Here is an 18,904-nt window from a genome sequence, read left to right on the forward strand (position 1 = left end):
CTGACTACTTTATCTGAGTGTACAGTATATATACTCGTATATATACTCATATATATATATATATACACACACACACACACACATATACATACACAGTATATATACTCGTATTTCCACTGCTCTTGCCTCACCCATAAGGATATCAATATAATATCCTTACAAGAGACTTGGACTGACTGTGCGTATCACAGTGGCCAGAGACATACCAACCGCCCTGTGAGAAGGGAAAGAAGCAACCAAGTATATCTGCCCCTCCTCCACTGTTTTCTGTTATGATTCCCTTGGGTTGATCTAACATAAGCAATTCTGGGAGCCTTGTCATCTGAAGGGTGGCATACAAATGCTTTACATAAATAAGAAAATTAAGATTGTGGCTCCTTGTTTTAGTGATATGGCTGAAAAGAGGACAAGTATACACAGGATCGGATTGCCATTTTTCCCCTGCCCAAAGCTCTGAACTTCTAAACCTCATGATAGGCAGGTGTTTTCCAGCCCAGAGATATCATGCCATAATGAGAACTGCAGTGTGGTGAACTTCTGCCTATCAAACTCCTCTTAAATACACAGCACTTTTGTCAGGAAAACAGCAGCCCCCTTAACCACAGGAAAATAGGGCTGGTGGGTTTTACTTCTCATCAAACACTTTGCAACAGAGTGAGTGGGAGGAAGTGTCTTTTGTTCTTACACAGAGCTCCAGTGCTCAGGAAAAGAACAGGTGGCATTTCTAATTAAGACAGCCTTTTAAAACAGGTAATCACATTTTCAGGCATCCTACCACTCCGGTTTTTAACAAGGCAGCATGCAGTGCAAGCTTAAATATGTGAGAGTTTAATGGGACTCACAAGTATGTATTGGACTGCAGCCAAAGAAACTGGATAGAATGGTGAAAATCAGCATTTCATTGACAAAATGGCATTTCCATGTGGACAAGTATTTTAAAATAAGGGATATTATTATTACCTGAACACAGTGGGTAAGGAAAGCACATCTCTTTCAGTAGCAAAATAAAGTATTAAGACCTGCTATTATGCATTGCTAAATGAGGACAATATAAAGAATAACTAATATAGGTACTTCTGCAGTGAACAGGAACTCATTAAACCACATGTATACATAAACATACACTTTTAGAATCTGAGCTAAATGTTACATGAGCTCAGTATTTGGTGCAGTTCTTGGAAGTCAGCCCCCTAGAGCATGCTCAGACTGCCCGGAATCAGTCAATGCACTTTGCTTTAGCCATCCTGCTGCAACAGTGTGATGAGCTTTGGGCAGTATTCACTCCCCTGAATGCAGAAAGGGCAGAGTGTATGCAGAAAGTGCATGCAGGGTGAATGCAGAAAGGGCAGAGAAAGTACTGAAATATACATCATGCCATCCCCAATTCAACATCTGGCATGAAAAACAAAACAACCATGAGAACTGACGTTGCTCATCAAGGTAATCCAAACACAAGTGTACTCCAACCTTCCCACAGAAAGAAGGTCATAAAACGCTGTCAAGTCCCACCATTGTTACTGTAGCAATTGTGCCGATTCATAACCTTGAGTACCATACATAGGCAATGTACGAGCCAATATTTGAGCCCATATTCTGCCTTGCTTTTATATCTACCTCTTCTGTGTGCAAGGTCCCTAGTCAAGGCTGCTTTGAATATGTGCTAAGAGACAGGCAAGGCTATTTTGATGCCAGGCTATTTTGCACCCTACCCAGAGCCTACCTTATTTTGTACCCCCTCCCCCCAAAATTGCCAACTTTAAGGGCACAATCCAAACCTGCACTGGAGCAGGCAAGCCAGGAGGCTTGCGCTGCATACAACGCAGGTTTGTTGACTGCAGTGGCTCAGCCAGGGGCAAGGGGACGCTCTTCCCCTTACCCCTGGGTAAGGGTTGCGCACCCCAATGTGCCCCAATGTCACCTCTGGAGGTGGTGCAAGTTCGAGGAGAGCGGAGTGGCTTGAAGCCGCTCTGTTCTCCCCAGGGATGGGGGTTGGGATCCAGCATAACCGCTGGGTCCCAGCCCCGCCCCCGGCTTCCTGCGCGCCCACCCCTGGGGCCGCCCATCGCCCGCCCACCCCCCACCCAGAAATGCCCCCTCCCACCTCCTCCCCACCCTCCCCATACCTACCTTTGTCACTTGTGTTGGCGCAGGTGTGCTGGCACAAGTGGCGGGGAGGAAGCTGCTGCAGAGGCTTCTGCCGGCCTCTGTGCGTCAGCGCATCTGGATGCGCCAACACAATTTCCTCCCATGGAGGTGCAAACGTGCTTTACGGCACGTTTGCAACCCTCCCAGGCCTCCTATGCTGGCATAACTGCCGGTTAGGATTGTGCCCTAAATTTCAAAAACAGATGTCTTATAGAAAAAAATGAAATAAAAACATCAATTGTCAGTTGCATTTTATATGGGTTGAAAACTATTCTGCATGAAACTGTGTCTCTCAAAGATCAGTACTGTGTCCTTCTGAGGTCTGCACCCTAGGCGGCTGCCTGGTTGGCCTAATGATAGCACTGGCCTTGGAGTCAGGTGAGCTTGACACCTCTAGATATTTAGGAGGGCACACAGCTCAGTGGCAGAGCAAGTGTTTTTGTGCAGAGGGCCCCAGGTTCAGTCCTGGTACATGCACTTAAAGGATCTGAGACAGCAGAATAGGAATGAATTTTGAGATCTTGGAGAGCCACTGCCAATTAGAGAAGACAATATAGACTTGATAGGTTAATCTTGATAGGTCTCTTACACTGTATATGGGAGATGCACAGTACCCAGAGCATCAGACATTCAATTGCTGTTAAGTGAAGGAAACCTGTTTTTACTGGGGAGACTTACTGAGCTGAATAAGGAATCATGGTGATTTGTACAGCAATTATGCCTTGTCTGTGTTCACAGATTCTTTTCCAGACCATCTCATGGGGCAAAGTGATTTACAGGCACAATGCAGTTGTAATTTATACCTTGGTTTTATCTTAATGTTCTCAAATGGCAGTGAGGGAAGAAGCCTTTCACAGGAGCAAGGAGGAGGAATCCAAGTCCACTGATAAGCCTGACTGCGTCAGAGAGTCCATGAGAAAGGAACCACGTCCTCTTCCAAAACAAGTACCCTCCAAAGCAATCGAGACAAATGCATGTTTCAGATTTCCATTTGAACAGACTTGTCTCTTCCAAATTGATTTCTGGACTGAACAGGATTGCAGTTGAGAGAGTCGATAGCAGGAAGTTCATTCTCAGTCTGAGATACAAAAGCACTGCAGAAAAACAATGAAGGAAGGGGACATGTACCAACAGGGCAGGACACGCTTATGGTTGTTGATGGAGCCATCAGGATGAAGGTTGCAGCCAATCAACCTCTTGAAATCATTTGCAAAATCATCTGAAATATCAAGCCACAGGCACATATTTCAATGCATTTTCTTTGCAGAACATTATAATGTGCACATATTTTTTAAATAATGAAGTAAGCTGCAATTTGGGGGAGGGGAAACATGGATTGAAATAGACCAAAAAAAAAAAAAAAAGGCCAGGTTCTGTCTCTCTCTGATCTGTGGAGCTAGTTCTCTACAGAGCAATTCTACACTACTAGGGAATGTGTGCGAATATTCCAACTGCATGGGCATGGCCAAGTGCATGGGTCTTTCCCAGGGCTGATCCATCCATGAGGCCAACTGAGGCAGTTGCCTCAGGCAGCAGATTGGCCAGGGCAGTAACATAGGTAGAGGGGATGCAAAACACGCCTCCATTTTGTTCTACCAGCCCAGAATGGCACAGAGGGGGAGGGGCCATTTGCGGTGAGGCACCAGGCAAACATGCATGTGTTTTGCACCCCCTCTAGCTACCCTACTGAGCCAAAGGCGCCTATCCCTGTCTATCCATTCTCCACTAGTGCTCTTCCTCCTCCTGCTGTGCTCCCGCTCCCTGGATTGGAAAAGGAAGAGGGGGACAGGGTAGAACTCTCTTCTCCTCCCCAGTTCCTTCTCATTTCCCTCTTCTTTTTCCAAACCAGGGAGTGAAAGCAGCAAAGACCAGCTCATCACTAGATGGGGGTGAGGGGACAGCATTTGGCATGGCGCCTCAAGTGCCAGGAGGTCTTGGGCCAGTCTGATCTCTCCCTGTTGATTAGTGCTCTACTTGGAGGGAAAGAAACATTAGGGTGAGAAAGGCCCATGTAATCCTCCTCACTCACAAGACTGGAATATTTTCACACTCCCTTGAGACTGGGATGATACCACACAGAAATGACTCACATGCCAGTGGGTGTTTGTGTATGAAGGGAGCCTCATTGTCTTTTCTGGGTCTGACTTGACACAAAGTTTACACATTTCACAGCCAAGGCAGAATTTATTAATTAAATAATTGAATACAACCACCATGCTTGCTATGATTGGCAGTTTTCATTAACCACCAATTTCCTCATTGTTCCTTGTCATTCTGGAGATGCAGATTGTCATGCCCTGCCATAAGAATTGCTCCTAGCATACATCAGCACTCACACCACCTTTCATGGCAGTCACTATCATTTTACTTCAGCTCATTTACCTGTGTGAGAAGATAGTCCTCTTGGGAGAGCTTCTCAATGACATTAAAGTGATCAGTGTCTGCAACGTCCAGCAAAGAGGCACTCCAGCCAGCTGCACGTAGAGCCTGGAGAAAGCAGCAGGAATTTTAACAAAACTGTCCTCACAATGGCAGTTGCAATGCCCTTTCTCTAAGACACTAGTTCCCAACCTGTGGTCTAGGGACCACAGGTGGTCTGCAAGACTCTGAGAAGTGGTCTGTGAAGTCTCAGAAAAAAAATCACCTTTGATCACTTCCAGTTTCTCACCATGCAAGCAGTCTCCCATGGACCACCAAAGAAGGCAGAGAATGGACTGCCAACAGCCACAACCACTGAAGTGTCAGCCGTGACTGTGGGCAGGCCATTCTCCGTCCTCTCTGACAGTCCATGGGGGAGTGCTTGGGAGATGGACCACCAGAGAAGGCAGAGACCAGACTCACCACAACCCAAGTGGTCCATGACAATTCCAATTTTTGCATCAGTGGACTGTGGGCTTCTAAAGGTTAGGAACCACTGCTTTAAGAGATTCAAGGCTCTGCTAGCTGGGGAATTAAGATTAGAAGGAAGGGTGGTGGCAGTCCCAGTGATTCACAGCTAAGAGCAACTGGTATGAAGAGGTATGAAGGAGGCCAGAGGTACAAAGCAAAGTAGTAGGCAAGGTCTTAGGCAGCAGCCCCACATGCACCAGTACATGCACAGAGGAGCATGAGTGACTGCACATTGCCTGCTTCAATGGACACGATCTCATGTATACATGCCACACACAACTGTATATAGAGATACTTCTTTAAATCCTTCTACTTCTATAGAACACTTCCAAAGCATAAACACATTTGCACATTAATTCATACACATGCTTTTACATACAAAAGTGCATGCTTAAAAATGTTTGCATCCAAGTGCAACTGTATGGTTGTTCACAGGCAGGGCACATGAGACCAAGGCAAGCAGGAAGTCTTTATTATAAATAGGCTAGATAGCCTATTTGACTGTGGTTATTCTTATGTTTCCTTGGGTAGCCAAGTACAGCAATAGCAGGTGGAAGTGGGTGGAGATTCCCTGCCTGGCTTTGGTTAAGACAAGCGGATTTCAACAACCTCTCTGGATCATGGAATCCCTACATTTCAAACCAACTCCAACGGTGAGCATACCTCAAAATATTCCTGGGATTGCCTGTGAAACTCAGGTGAGTCATGCTGTGCTACAGCAATAAGTATCTGGCAAGCCCTCTTGCCCTCCAGTTTAGGCACACACCTCAAAGGGCTGTTCCACTGGGCCACTTCCCTGAGGAAAGACAGTTGGTTCAGACAGTGCAGAGATTAAAGGGTGCAGGCCTATTTATAAGGCAAAGGAATATGGAATTTCTACACATAGCACATTACATAAGAACATAAGAACAGCCCCACTGGATCAGGCCATAGGCCCATCTAGTCCAGCTTCCTGTATCTCACAGCGGCCCACTAAATGCCCCAGGGAGCACACCAGATAACGAGACCTACATCCTGATGCCCTCCCTTGCATCTGGCATTCTGACACAGCCCATTTCTATAATCAGGAGGTTGTACATGCACATCATGGCTTGTAACCCGTAATGGATTTTTCCTCCAGAAACTTGTCCAATCCCCTTTTAAAGGCATCCAGGCCAGATGCTGTCACTACATCCTGTGGCAAGGAGTTCCACAGACCAACCACACGCTGAGTAAAGAAATATTTTATTTTGTCTGTCCTAACTCTCCCAACTCTTCTGGTGTTATGTGAGAGTCTAAAGAGCATCTCTTTATCCACTTTATCCTTCCCATGCATAATTTTGTATGTCTCAATCATGTCCCCCCTCAGGCATCTCTTTTCTAGGCTAAAGAGGCCCAAACGCCGTAGCCTTTTCTCATAAGGAAGGTGCCCCAGCCCAGTAATCATCTTAGTTGCTCTCTTTTGCACCTTTTCCATTTCCACTATATCCTTTTTGAGATGTGGTGACCAGAACTGGACGCAATACTCCAGGTGTGGCCTTACCATCGATTCGTACAACTGCATTATAAGATTAGCTGTTTTGTTCTCAATACCTTTTCCAATGATCCCAAGCATAGAATTGGCCTTCTTCACTGCTGCCGCACATTGGATCAACACTTTCATCTACCTGTCCACCACCACCCCAGCGCCATTTTTTGCAAGCATTTACCCTTAGGAGTGCAAGCAAGGTATATGAGGGCACAATTCTAACAGGCCACTACACCATCAAAACTAGTGCATTCAATTTCAGGCATTGCAAGCTGTGATGCGCTGTCATATGCAATCAGACCACCAGTGGAAACGGCAAGTTGCACCAGCTGTGCAACAGTGGCCCACAAAGATGCTCCAACACCAGAACGGGACAGGGAGGGGGAAGTACAGGGTGGGAACTGGGGTGTGTCAAGGGCAGGAAGGGGTGGTTATTGGCAGCAGCAGCTCTACCGATATTCCGTCCCACTTCACAGCCTTAGGGTGCAATCCTAACCAACTTTCCAGCACTCGCATAGCTGTGCCAGAGGGTCATGTGGTGCATCCTCCAGTTGGGGGGGCAATCATGGAGGCCTCCTCAAGGTAAAGCAATGTTTGTTCCCTTATCTCGGAGTTGCATTGTCCTTACCTTGGTGCTGGAAAATTGGTTAGGATTATGCCCTCAGTCTTGCTTCCTAGGGCCACTTGGATGCATCAGCTGATGCAGGTTCAAGTAGACCTACCAGGGAAGAAGAGGTGTCCAGGACTCTCCCCCTGTCCCCAGGAAACAGTGTGTGCTCTGTTGACATGGCTGCATCTGTGGCGGGGGGGGGGGATTTAGTTAGGATTGGGCTGTGAGTGTTTGGGTATTTGGGGTCCAGCAGGTTTTTGTATGTTCAGACTGCATATCTATCTGATACAGTGCAGAGTGCAGAGGACACAAGAAGTGTGTGAGTGAAGACTGCTCAGAGGCAAAATGTGTGTGTGAGTGTATAGAGGTAGATGACATGAGAAAGTGGAAAGCAATAAACAGTGAGGAATTGTGTGAGTCGGTCAGAAGAGCCTGATATTTATCTAGGGGAGGCCAGGGAAATACAATAGTTAACTATAGAGAACCCAAAGCTTCTATGTATCTGTGGTCAGACTACAACAGTGAGAGTGATCCCTGAGTGTGGCTGTATGTTTCTCTAGGGAAGTAAGGCCTGTTTCAAGCTTTGAAGTCAAAGATATGTAACTGATACAGGCTTAAAAAGCTGCAGTCAGTTGTCCACAGCAATACATTAGACATGCCTGTTGATGAGCAGACTTCTCCTGGGACTTGATGAGTAGTTGTGTTAGGCCATGCAGTTGCTGCTGACCCATCCACTCATCTGCTATGGGCTGTTAACATCAGAAAGCCATGGAAACACATTTGGTGGGGGAGATGGCCTGAGACCTTCTGTAACTTTGCTCCCTTCCACAGGTGGAACATTCATGTTCTAAGATGTCACTCTCACCGGCTCATGTTCAGGACATCATTGACATAGGTGTGTGTTATGGGCTCCAGGTCATACACACCACTCACCAGAAAAGCTCCTGGAGAAGAAAGGTACAAAGTCACAAAATGAGACTCCAGCTTGGCCCCCTCCAATTCACAAAATTCAGGCTGTTTCATCTGGCACTCCAGGGAGCTACAATTAGTTCAGGCAAGGGAAATGGCTTGAAAAATGGAATGCATATTGCCCAAGCAGTACCTTTGATGTTCGGCACAACTCCAAACTCTGTCCAATCCGTTGAAAGCACCATGGCTGCCAGGTGAGCCCCTGCTGAGTGACCAAGCAGGTAAACACCACTAAAGGCAAATGAAACAGGGTGCAATGAACAAGCAAGAGGCTCTGACCAGGGTAGAAAGGCCAAGACTGCCAGAAGCATCAAAACTCAAAACAAATCAAGGGCCTCCATAAGCCCCATGCTGGTCTTGGGTACCAGTGGCGTAGCTAATGAGCAGAGCTCAAAATGATGCCCCAGAAGTGATGTCACAGCTAGAAGTGACATCACACTCGGGCTTTTTAAAAAGTGCAAATTGGGGGGGGAACCTGCCTCCCCCTCCAACAGTTCACCAAAGACTTGATCTGCCATTGCTCCCCAGCCAGTGGCATAGCTAATATATATATATGCTACCTGGGATCAAAGAAGATTTTGTAGCCCCCCTCCATGACAAAATCAAATTTAGTTAAGTAAATAAATAAAAAGCGTGCCCCTTATTGGTTAGAGACATTGTGTTGGGGTGAAGAGGGATGGTTATTCTCCCCCTGCTAAATATAAGAGGAATACCACTTGAAAAAGGGCCTCTTTACCAGTTAGCAGGAGTAGCTGTGTTATGATACATGGAAATGAGAGCCGACTCATATTAACATCTTAGTGGTTCCATGCTGTATCATAACAACATCTCATTGTCTATCAGAACGATCAGTCTCATGGGTCAGTTTTGATTTAAGAAAATCTACTTTTTGTTCCTTAAGGCAGTTGCGTTTTCATTTTCTGGTTAATTGACCATACCTCTTAATAGAATACAGATATTCAAATAGGGTTTGTTTCATTGCATTCTGATTTAAATTACCTTTCCAATGATATATAACATGATACTATTATTCGTACATACCAAATTTTTTCACAATTTTGGCCACTGGTGTCAAGCTCAGCTTGCTGCCCCCCTAAAGCTTTTTGCCTGGTGCGACTGCTACCCCCTGCACCCCCTTAGCTACGCCACTGGGTGGGACTGGTCCCCAGGGCTCCCCTTCCGAAGGCTGCTGTGTGTATCCACCTTGGAACATCTCACAGCACAGTATCTCACTGTAATATCCAACATGCACCTCCTACCTGATTCCGGTGTACTGCTGAACTGCAAACACCACACTGCGTCGCACCTGCCTCACCATCAATTCCAGCTGGCCTGGGCAAAAAGCACAACATCTAGGTATGGCATGAGAGGTTAGGGAGATAACTGCATAGCAGAGAGGGAAAACTGCTTCTACCACAGTCACATACCTTTGGGTGCCACATCATAACCAACTGCAGCCAAGGCAATGCCGTGGGTCACTAGAGGCTGTGCAGCAAAACCTGAAACATCTTTACTAGAGGTGGGAAGTCAGAAGGAAAAACCACAAATGATCACACTCAAGCCTCCCATCCTAATCAGTATTCCAGTTTCCCAGGCCAAGGAGAATGGAGGTCCCAGGCAAGGGCAAGGAGTTCTGCTGGCTGGAACACCATCCCATTTGGGTCCTGTGGCCAAAGGACTAGGGCTACAGCTTTCATGGATTGAAGAAACTTCCAGCCCAACTCACCTCAGGAATTGCCAGTAACCACCATGAATGTAGAGGACCAAGGGAAAGGCTGGAAAAGGACCCCATAAATAGTCAGGCAGCGATCATCACAAAGCTCAGTAATGCCCCACCCACTCCCTTTCTTCCCCAAGGTGGCTCCTAGCCACAACCAGATCTATACATCTCCTTTTCCCTTCTCCCCACCCCACTGATTCCTTTCCAGTGTGTTCCCTTGCACTCATACTTTCACAGAGCTCTTTAGGAAGATATACATCAAGCTTCTCTCCCTCACCCAACCCATAGGGCACGTTCAGCAATGTCTGGGTGGCAGCCTGGGCACTTTGAGTTCCTGTAGAATGAGGGAAAACACAAAGAGGTAGGTAAAACACAAACACATCATACCTGGGCTGTCCTCCCACACTTCTAAGCAGCTCTAGCTACCTATACAGTCACAAATGACTGTCATTTTTTCAGGTTGTGGGGAGATCAAGGTCAGCTTTGCCCTTGCTCTTAAAGGAGAAATCTTAAAGCTCTTTGCCCTTGCTCTTAAAGGAGTCTGGAGAGAGATGCTGCCACACAATGTCTCTTGCAGCTCTTCCTATTTATCTTTCTCTCTTCTGTACTGGGATGGGCTGACTGGTCTACTTTTTACACTTATTATTATTAGAGCTCCTACAATCCACCAATGTGTTTTAAATTTACAGGACAAAGGGGTATCATCACAAGACACAGACGGAAGTCATGTACTGTATTAAGTAGTCCTGAGGACACTGAAGAAAGCAGGGGCTGCCTTTGTTGGATCAGACCAAAGACTGACTTCTCCTGCATTGTGTGCAAGAATCCCAGTAACCAGACAAAGTGCTAAGTGGTCTCCTGGAAACTGGTCAGTGGTTCACTGGTGTTCTACCTTCTGTTTACCCCTATCATACATGCCACTGACTCCTGGACTGCCCATAGGTCTTTTACCTTCACTCACTGCCTGCACATGAGCCTCGATCACAGCATCCTTGTCCAGCCATGGAGACCACCTACTAGGGGAGTACTGAGTCTCCAGTTCCTACAAGAGGAGAAAAAAAGGGCTAGCATGGGCTGCATTGGACCTTTATGCCCAGAGGGTCAAAGTAGGAAACGCTGACAGTTTCTGGAGAGAATAACCACAAGCTGGAAAAGGTGCATAGCTGCATAGTAATGGCAGGAGGGAGCAGACAGGAAGGTAAAGATAAGATTTGAGGGGCACCTGTATGCTACTGGCAGGAGGGAAGAATCATAGGCAGACCAACTGCTACACAGGAGTACAAATGCAGGTTCTACAAGGGGCCATAAAATACAACCAGTGCAGCATTTTTTATGTTGTTTCTTAGGGTCAAAATACACATTGCCTTAAACCCAACAGTAGCAGGCAGGCTGAAAGCAGGAACCCCAAAACAGTGACAGAGAGGGTCACGTTCAAGAAGAGCGCACAGCATATGGTGAGGGTAACATTTTCCCTCTCTGTTGTTTTTGTGCCAGAAATTGCTCCCTGAGGCAAAATTGTGGAAATAGCCACTTCAGGGGTGACTTTCAATGTAAAAACAGCAGACAGACAGAGAAAAAATTAAACTCCCTCACTATGCCCCCATGCCAAATTACCCCCCTCCAGCTGTTTTAGGGTTTAAGGACCCAGTCCTATCCAAATTTCTAGCACCAGTGCTGCTGTAATGCAGCTGCAAGGTAAGGGATCAGATGTTCCCATACCTTGAGGGACCGTCTGTGACTGCCTCCCCACTACAGGATGCAGTGCATGCCCCATTGGCACAGCTGCACCAACACTGGAAAATTGGATAGGATTGGGCCCTAAGAGAGCCACTTCCTGTTTTAGGCCTGTCTGTTACTTCCAGGTTTAAGGTAACATGTAGTTTGATGCTTAGTCTGAAGATTAAAAATTATTTGACAACTCAGTTGAGCAACATGTTACTAAATACAGACACTTCAAAGATAAATCACATTTTCCCTTTGGTGGTGCAGTTTGCTCACATCCCCCCCCCCATCCTAGCCACACAGCAAGGAACTGCAAGTGTCAGCTGAGGGACACTAGCATAGTAGGAAGGAATAGGATCATAGGCTGCAATCCTAACCACACTTTCCTGAGAGTAAGCCCCATTGAACAAAATAGGATTTACTTCTGAGTAGACCTGGTTAGGATTGTGCTCATAGCCAGTTCAGTTCCACATTGACTTGTTTGTCAACGAACCTCATATAAAAACTGGCCACAGAAGAAACTTCACACAGCAGAGGACACCACATCTTTGTTTCACTTCACAGAAGGTACTGATGAGGCTTTTGGGGCCCCACTCTCGCACTGTGCATACATTGTGGGAACATACCAACTGTCTTTCAGGAACACTTACTGGCCATGACTGATCTCATTGAGGAACTCCTGAAACACTTCTGAGGAATTCTAAAGTTCTTCAGAACACATTCTGAAAACCACTATTATAGAGCTCAGCTTTCATGTTAGACAGTAAGGAACTTTTCATTTTAAAACAAATGGCGGAGTTTCCACATAGAATATATGGGCCTGAATGCCTAGTGACTGACAGTCCAATCCTAACCTGCACTGGCACAGACAGGCTGCATGGCCTGCACTGTATCCAGCACAAGTTAGGAGGCTGGAGGTCTCCTGGGGTAAGGGGATATTTTCCTCTTACCCTGAGTAATGCCCCAGCCTGCTCTATGGGGCTACTTGGATCTCTGCCAGTGATTTAGCTGGTGGATGTCCAAATGGCCCAGGACGCCCAGGAGGGGGGTTAAGATATGATAGCCTCTGCCGAAACCCCCCCTTCCTGGACCTGATCCACCCTCCCCCAGCCCTGAAATGCCCTTTCCTGCCTCAGAACTACTCTGCCCTGCCCACCCCAAATCTGCTGGTGACTGTTGGGCTGGATGCAGCATCAGCAAGGTGCAGGCCACTTCGCCAGCGCTGCTTACTCACCAGGTGTCACAACATCCCTTACAACTTCCCCTAGCATAAGGACCACTGCACTACACTGGTTTGTGTAGTGTTAGGAAGTTAATTTCAGTTAACTGATTAAGGGCACAATCCTAATCAACTTTCCAGCACTGACTTAGCCGCAATGCAGCCCCCAAGGTAAGGTAACAAACATGCCCTTAGCTTGAGGATGCAGTGCACACCACATTGCCACAGCTAAGTCAGTGCTAGAAAGTTGGTTAGGATTGTGCCCTAAGATACCACATCTGCTTTCAAGACATACACTTTTATCTTTTCAACTTTTGGAGGGAAAGGTGGAGTACAATTCATCTAAATAAATATATAAATAAACAATAACAAACACTTTTAGAAGGGTAGCTATGTTAGTCCATTGCAGCAAAAATAACAATGCATCTTGTTAAAGACTTAAAGACAACCTTAAAGACTTGTGTGGTTGTTGTAGTATAACCTTTCACAGAATACAGGGCAGGACCCTCCACATGAAATGAAGTCCATGAAAGCTTATGCTACAATAAATGTGCTAAGGTGCCACAAGTCTCTCTGTGACCTTACATAACAGACATTTCTCTCCCCATATTTTGGACACCTCCATTATCAACTTCAGGTATCTGATGAACCAGGCTTGTGCCTATGAAAGTGATACGTACAGTATTGTTAGTCTTTGACTGTCTTTTGTAGCAATAGGCAGTTGTTTTTCTAAGAAAAAAAAAACCCTTGCTTTTCCCCCCAAAGGAAATCCCGAATCTTTTTTGAGCCTGTAACTACACAATAGCAGCCTTGAAAATCTGACTCATTTGCACACATACCAGTTTCACACCTAACAAATCCTGTTACCTCCTTTGTCATTTCTTGCCACTTTCCCATGTCACTGTGCTGTGCTGTATTTCCTTAAGTCTGTGTGTTCTGTGCAGTTCTGCAGAACAGCTCGGGGTTACTAGCCATGTGATTTTACTCACGTGGAACCTCTTGGAATAAAGTGAAATGTATAACAAATCAGATCCTCCTTGACCTGTGTCCAATGATCGCCCATGAGCTAGATCAGCAATCTCTAGGCCTCACTGATAAGGGAAAATCACTGATAAGGGAAATACAAACTTTGCTTGCAGATACAGTACCTCCCCTGGGATTTAGCTGGAGGACAGTTGCATAAGGTCTCAGGGTTTGTCTCAGAACAGATACCTTGCAGAAATTCAGTAAACTGATATTCCCCTACTTGAAGGCACATGCCGAAATCAGGGAGAGCCATTATGGTCACTATACCTTTCTTCCAACACCTTTTTGAGAGGAATTCTTTCTACTTTGAGTGCTTCAGAAGAATGTCTGAGGGCCCAAACCTATCCAACTTTCCAGCACTGATGTAACCTCAATGCATTCCTGAGGTAAACAAATGTTTTCATACCTTGAGGAAGCCTCTGTGACTGCATCCCCAACACAGGAAGCAGTGCATACCCCATAGGCACAGCAGCACTAGCCTGGAAATTGGATAGGATTGGGCCCTGAGTCTCACGCCAACATTACAATTACTCTGTTTTCTAGTGTGCTTTTGCTTCACTGATGCAGATTTTCATTTCAATTCAAAGATGCTCCATTAGCATACACAGATAAAAGAACTGCACAGATAGTCAGAGAGTATAAAGGTGTGGTAAATAAAAACCATCCATCATCATCCATTTAGGAGGGGTTAGATCTCACAAATTATTCCAAAAACTGTTTCCATGGTTTCTTGTGGCCCCCCTTTTGATCTAGTAGTAGCAAGTACTGCAATAAAGTGAAAACTCTGCTATCTCTTCCTCCTCCACACACGAAAGTGTATTTTCTTATAATGCTCTAATTAAAAAGTTATGGTGTGAGAGTTTGAGGAAGTACATTTCAGAGTCACGTTGTTACACCTAACGTCTTGATGCTAAGTTTGCTTTCTTGAAACTAAGATCTGCTGAATTCAGTGAGACTCAGTATGGTGTAAACAAGTTTGACTTTACATATACAGTACATTGATTAGCATTTTATGTTGGTTAAAGGCTTGGCTTTTACAGCAAGTCTTTGTCAGTTGTTTTGAGAGGCATTTTGCTCCCTTCCAAGCTTCCTTTATTTACACACACACACACACACACACACACACACACACACAATACATGTATCTGAAAACCTTCAATTTTTAGTTTTGTTTTGTCTATGTGATTGTTTTTCTGGCTTGTACTATCCTCTGGTTTGTGTAATACAGTTTTGAGCTATCTGTGAGCCCAATCCTGAGCTTGGTGCACTGGCTCACCGCCAATGTGCCATGTTGCAAACATGCCGTAAGACACGTTTGTGGGCCCTACTGCCGGGCAGGCACCCAACCTCTGCCGCTTGGCAGTTGCAGGGACTGCTGAGCAACAGAGAGGTGTGTAGGAGGAGGCAAGGAGGAGGCATGCTGGGGAGGTGGGAGGCGGGGAAGAGGCATGCTGGGGGAAGGGAGCAGGGAAGTAGGGAGGTGTGCGGCGGCAGTGAAGAAGGCCAATTCTATGCTTGGGATCATTAGGAAGGGTATTGAGAACAAAACGGCTAGTATTATAATGCCGTTGTACAAATCTATGGTAAGGCCACACCTGGAGTATTGTGTCCAATTCTGGTCGCCGCATCTCAAAAAAGACATAGTGGAAATGGAAAAGGTGCAAAAGAGAGCGACTAAGATGATTACGGGGCTGGGGCACCTTCCTTATGAGGAAAGGCTATGGCGTTTGGGCCTCTTCAGCCTCGAAAAGAGGCGCTTGAGGGGGGACATGATTGAGACATACAAAATTATGCAGGGAATGGACAGAGTGGATAGGGAGATGCTCTTTACACTCTCACATAATACCAGAACCAGGGGACATCCACTAAAATTGAGTGTTGGGCGGGTTAGGACAGACAAAAGAAAATATTTCTTTACTCAGCGTGTGGTCAGTCTGTGGAACTCCTTGCCACAGGATGTGGTGTCCAAGGGGATTGGACAAGTTTCTGGAGGAAAAATCCATTATAGGGTACAAGCCATGATGTATATGCGCAACCTCCTGATTTTAGAAATGGGTTAAGTCAGAATGCCAGATGTAGGGGAGGGCACCAGGATGAGGTCTCTTGTTATCTGGTGTGCTCCCTGGGGCATTTGGTGGGCCGCTGTGAGTTACAGGAAGCTGGCTTAGATGGGCCTATGGCCTGATCCAGTGGGGCTGTTCTTATGTTCTTATGTTCTTAGGTGGGACCAGTGGAGCAATGCTCCACCAGATCCAAAGCCTCCACATTGGGCCTCTGCCCAACACGGAGGCACTTGATTCACCGCCGACCATTTGGGGGCTACTCCGTTTACCCAGGGGATGGGGATGAAAGTCCCCTTCTCCCAAGGAGCTGCCAGCAGCTGCCCAAAACATGCAGGATGCAGTGGCAGCCATTTTTGGCACCGCCACAGCCCCATGCAGCTCAGAATTGGGCTGTAAGACTGCAAGATGGTATATGTTTTCTTCCATCAATTAATTTTAATAATGACTGCCTACTAAAGGGAAATATTTGAGGGAACATTGGCCTGAATAACAGGGTCTATGAGAAGGGGTACAGGGGGTAAAATTGTACCTGGGCCTAGGATCAAAAAGAGGACCAAGGAGCCAAAGGAGGAGGCCTAAAAATTTCTTGGGATCATATATTTTCCAGAAATAATAAAATAATAATACATTTAATTGTGATGAAGCAATTTAGTAAGCAAGTTTTTTGAGACCAGAATCTTCACTAAAGTACCACCTTCTCTTCCACTGCTTTGCTGTTCCCAGTCCCATTTCACAGCTCTCTTGCTATTCCTACCTTGCTAGTCCTTTCCCCCTCCCAGCTTTACTGATGTTCTGCTTTCTATAGCCTCAGCCTTGTTCATTCACCACTCTTGATGTGTTCCAATCAAGCCATAATTGATCAATTATAAGGATGTACATGTTTCACTTTGTGTGCGGTCCAACATTTTCATGCCATGAGATGTGCAAGTTCATCATGAAAATATGAATGTTTGAACAAAAGAAATGCAAAGACAATCATGTGGAAGGCAGGGAGAACCACACACAGCCTTATGGGAGGAAGCAATTGTAGTCATTGAGCAAATGGGATTGTTTATAGTTGGATTCCATTTCTGACATAAGGTTATATTTGACAACATTGACAGTACTGTCTTAGTCCTAGTAATATGCAATTTACCATGAAATATATCATTTTTCACTGTGAACCACTTCAGTTCCCCCCTCAATGAACACATCAGTAATTATAACAGCTTTCAAATTAAGAATCTGTGCTACATGCTGTTGTTTCATTTTGTGGGCCAAATAAGACAGCTGTTTAATTATATCTGAAAGGAAAGAAAACCTGAAAAAGAAAATTAGTAACACATACTGATAATTCAGCTATGATAGCTGCTGAATAATCAACAGCCAGGCAGATGGTGTGTGTGTTGAATGTTCAAAAAAAATCCCCCCCCCCAGTTTTAATACTTTGTAAGTCAGCTTACAGCCTGTACGACAGTGATTTTCAATCTTTTTTGTCTCACGGTACACACACAAGGTACTAAAATTCTCAAGGCACATCATCAGTTTTTTTGACAATTGACAAGTACACAGTGCTGCAGTTTGGGGACTCACATCCCCCAATGGTCCTACTAATAAATGATCCTTTCCCAAATTTCTGGGCACATCTGTGGACTGTTTGCGGCGTACTGGTTGAAAATGGCTGCTCTATAAGATCTGATAAACAGCTAGGAACTAACAATGATGATGGTCAATTCTACTAGACTTTCTTGTAGTGTACAATACCAATTCTAAGTCAAAACCATTTTTTTACTTAAAAAAATAGAAATCCTTAAAAATAAAAAAAAATAGCAAAAATCAACATTATTCAGGATGTCCACACTGGCATACATCATAGTAACAGCCCAATCCTATCCACACTTTCCTGGGACTAAGCCCCATTGACGCTAATTGGACTTACTTCTGAGTAGACATGCATAGGACTGGGCTGTTGGTTGCATACAGTATTTAATGACACTAGGGCTGCAATCCTAACCACGCTTTCCTGAGAGTAAGCCCCATTGAACAAAATAGGACTTACTTCTGAGTAGACCTGGTTAGGCTTGTGCCCTAGGCCAATTCTAATGGAAACTTATGCAAAGCAAAAAAAAAAAAGTATATTCTTATAATGAAGCAGTATAGAGCTCAAGCTATAATTCCCGCCCTGAGAACAGGAATTCATCAGTGGTTGCAGAGACCGAAAAAATCATGCAACGCTGGGAATTATCTGAATGTCAGTTTTATTGGAAATGCTAAGGAGGCTGGGCCTCTAAACAGAATGGATTAAAAAAAAATTTCTAAATTCAATATTTTCTATACAATTAGTCAATTTATTCAATTCCTACCCAGTGGCTGGGGGGGGGGCAACTCAAACATTAGATCACTCCAGATAAGGTAGCCATTGCAAGCAACCCTGTCAAGTTCACAGCAACCCATTGGATTGCTTCCTACAGACATGTCTTATACACTGGCTAGTTATTAGTCCCCTGGACTTTCTCACACTCTGTTTCCCCTCTAGTGCTGATCAAGCTGGCAGAGTCAGCAACAAAGTCCACCAGGCTGTAAGGCACAGAATCAGGGTGACCAGATGTAATGGAGGACAGAGTGCCTATATACCTTTAACCATTGTATAGAAGAGGGAATGTGGGCAGGTGCAGCTTTTCAAACCCTTCCATGATGAGCTGCACCTGCCCACATTCCCTCTTCTCTGCAATGGTTAAAAGTATAGGCACTCTCTCCTCCATTGCACCTGGTCACCCTGAACAGCATGCGAAAGGAAGGCTCACAGCAGCAACCAACGGGCGTGTCTATTCCCCAAAGACCGACTTCACAGAGCATGACAGGAAGTGCTTTCTGCTTCTGTCGGAGTTGTCAAATTTCTCTTGAAAGTTTTTTCCCGCCCGGCCTCTGATTGGCTAAGGCGCTGCAAGGATTCTTTCGATTGTTCGTTGCTTGGCGCGGCCCGTTCTGATTGGCCGATCTTTGCCCGGCTATAAGAAGGAGGCGCGCGAATAGAACAGCAGCTGGGTTCGGACGA

The 18,904-nt window shown here is 45.5% G+C and overlaps 1 protein-coding gene across 1 annotated transcript; it reads right to left on the reverse strand.

Moving 5' to 3' along the window:
* Window positions 1–2,935: 2,935 nt before the first annotated feature.
* AFMID (arylformamidase) lies at window positions 2,936–13,713 on the reverse strand. Its single transcript, XM_066617424.1, has 11 exons — window positions 13,649–13,713; window positions 10,792–10,882; window positions 10,070–10,174; window positions 9,847–9,895; window positions 9,548–9,633; window positions 9,380–9,452; window positions 8,254–8,351; window positions 8,017–8,095; window positions 5,698–5,830; window positions 4,528–4,632; window positions 2,936–3,364 (listed from the first exon to the last, which is right to left on the reverse strand). The coding sequence occupies exons 1-11, from the start codon at window positions 13,676–13,678 to the stop codon at window positions 3,335–3,337; spliced, it is 879 nt and encodes a 292-aa protein (XP_066473521.1). The 5' UTR covers window positions 13,679–13,713; the 3' UTR covers window positions 2,936–3,334.
* Between the last annotated feature and the right edge of the window lie 5,191 nt (window positions 13,714–18,904).

Source organism: Tiliqua scincoides, chromosome 2, assembly GCF_035046505.1.
Source record: "Tiliqua scincoides isolate rTilSci1 chromosome 2, rTilSci1.hap2, whole genome shotgun sequence".
Taxonomy (NCBI): Eukaryota; Metazoa; Chordata; class Lepidosauria; order Squamata; family Scincidae; genus Tiliqua; species Tiliqua scincoides.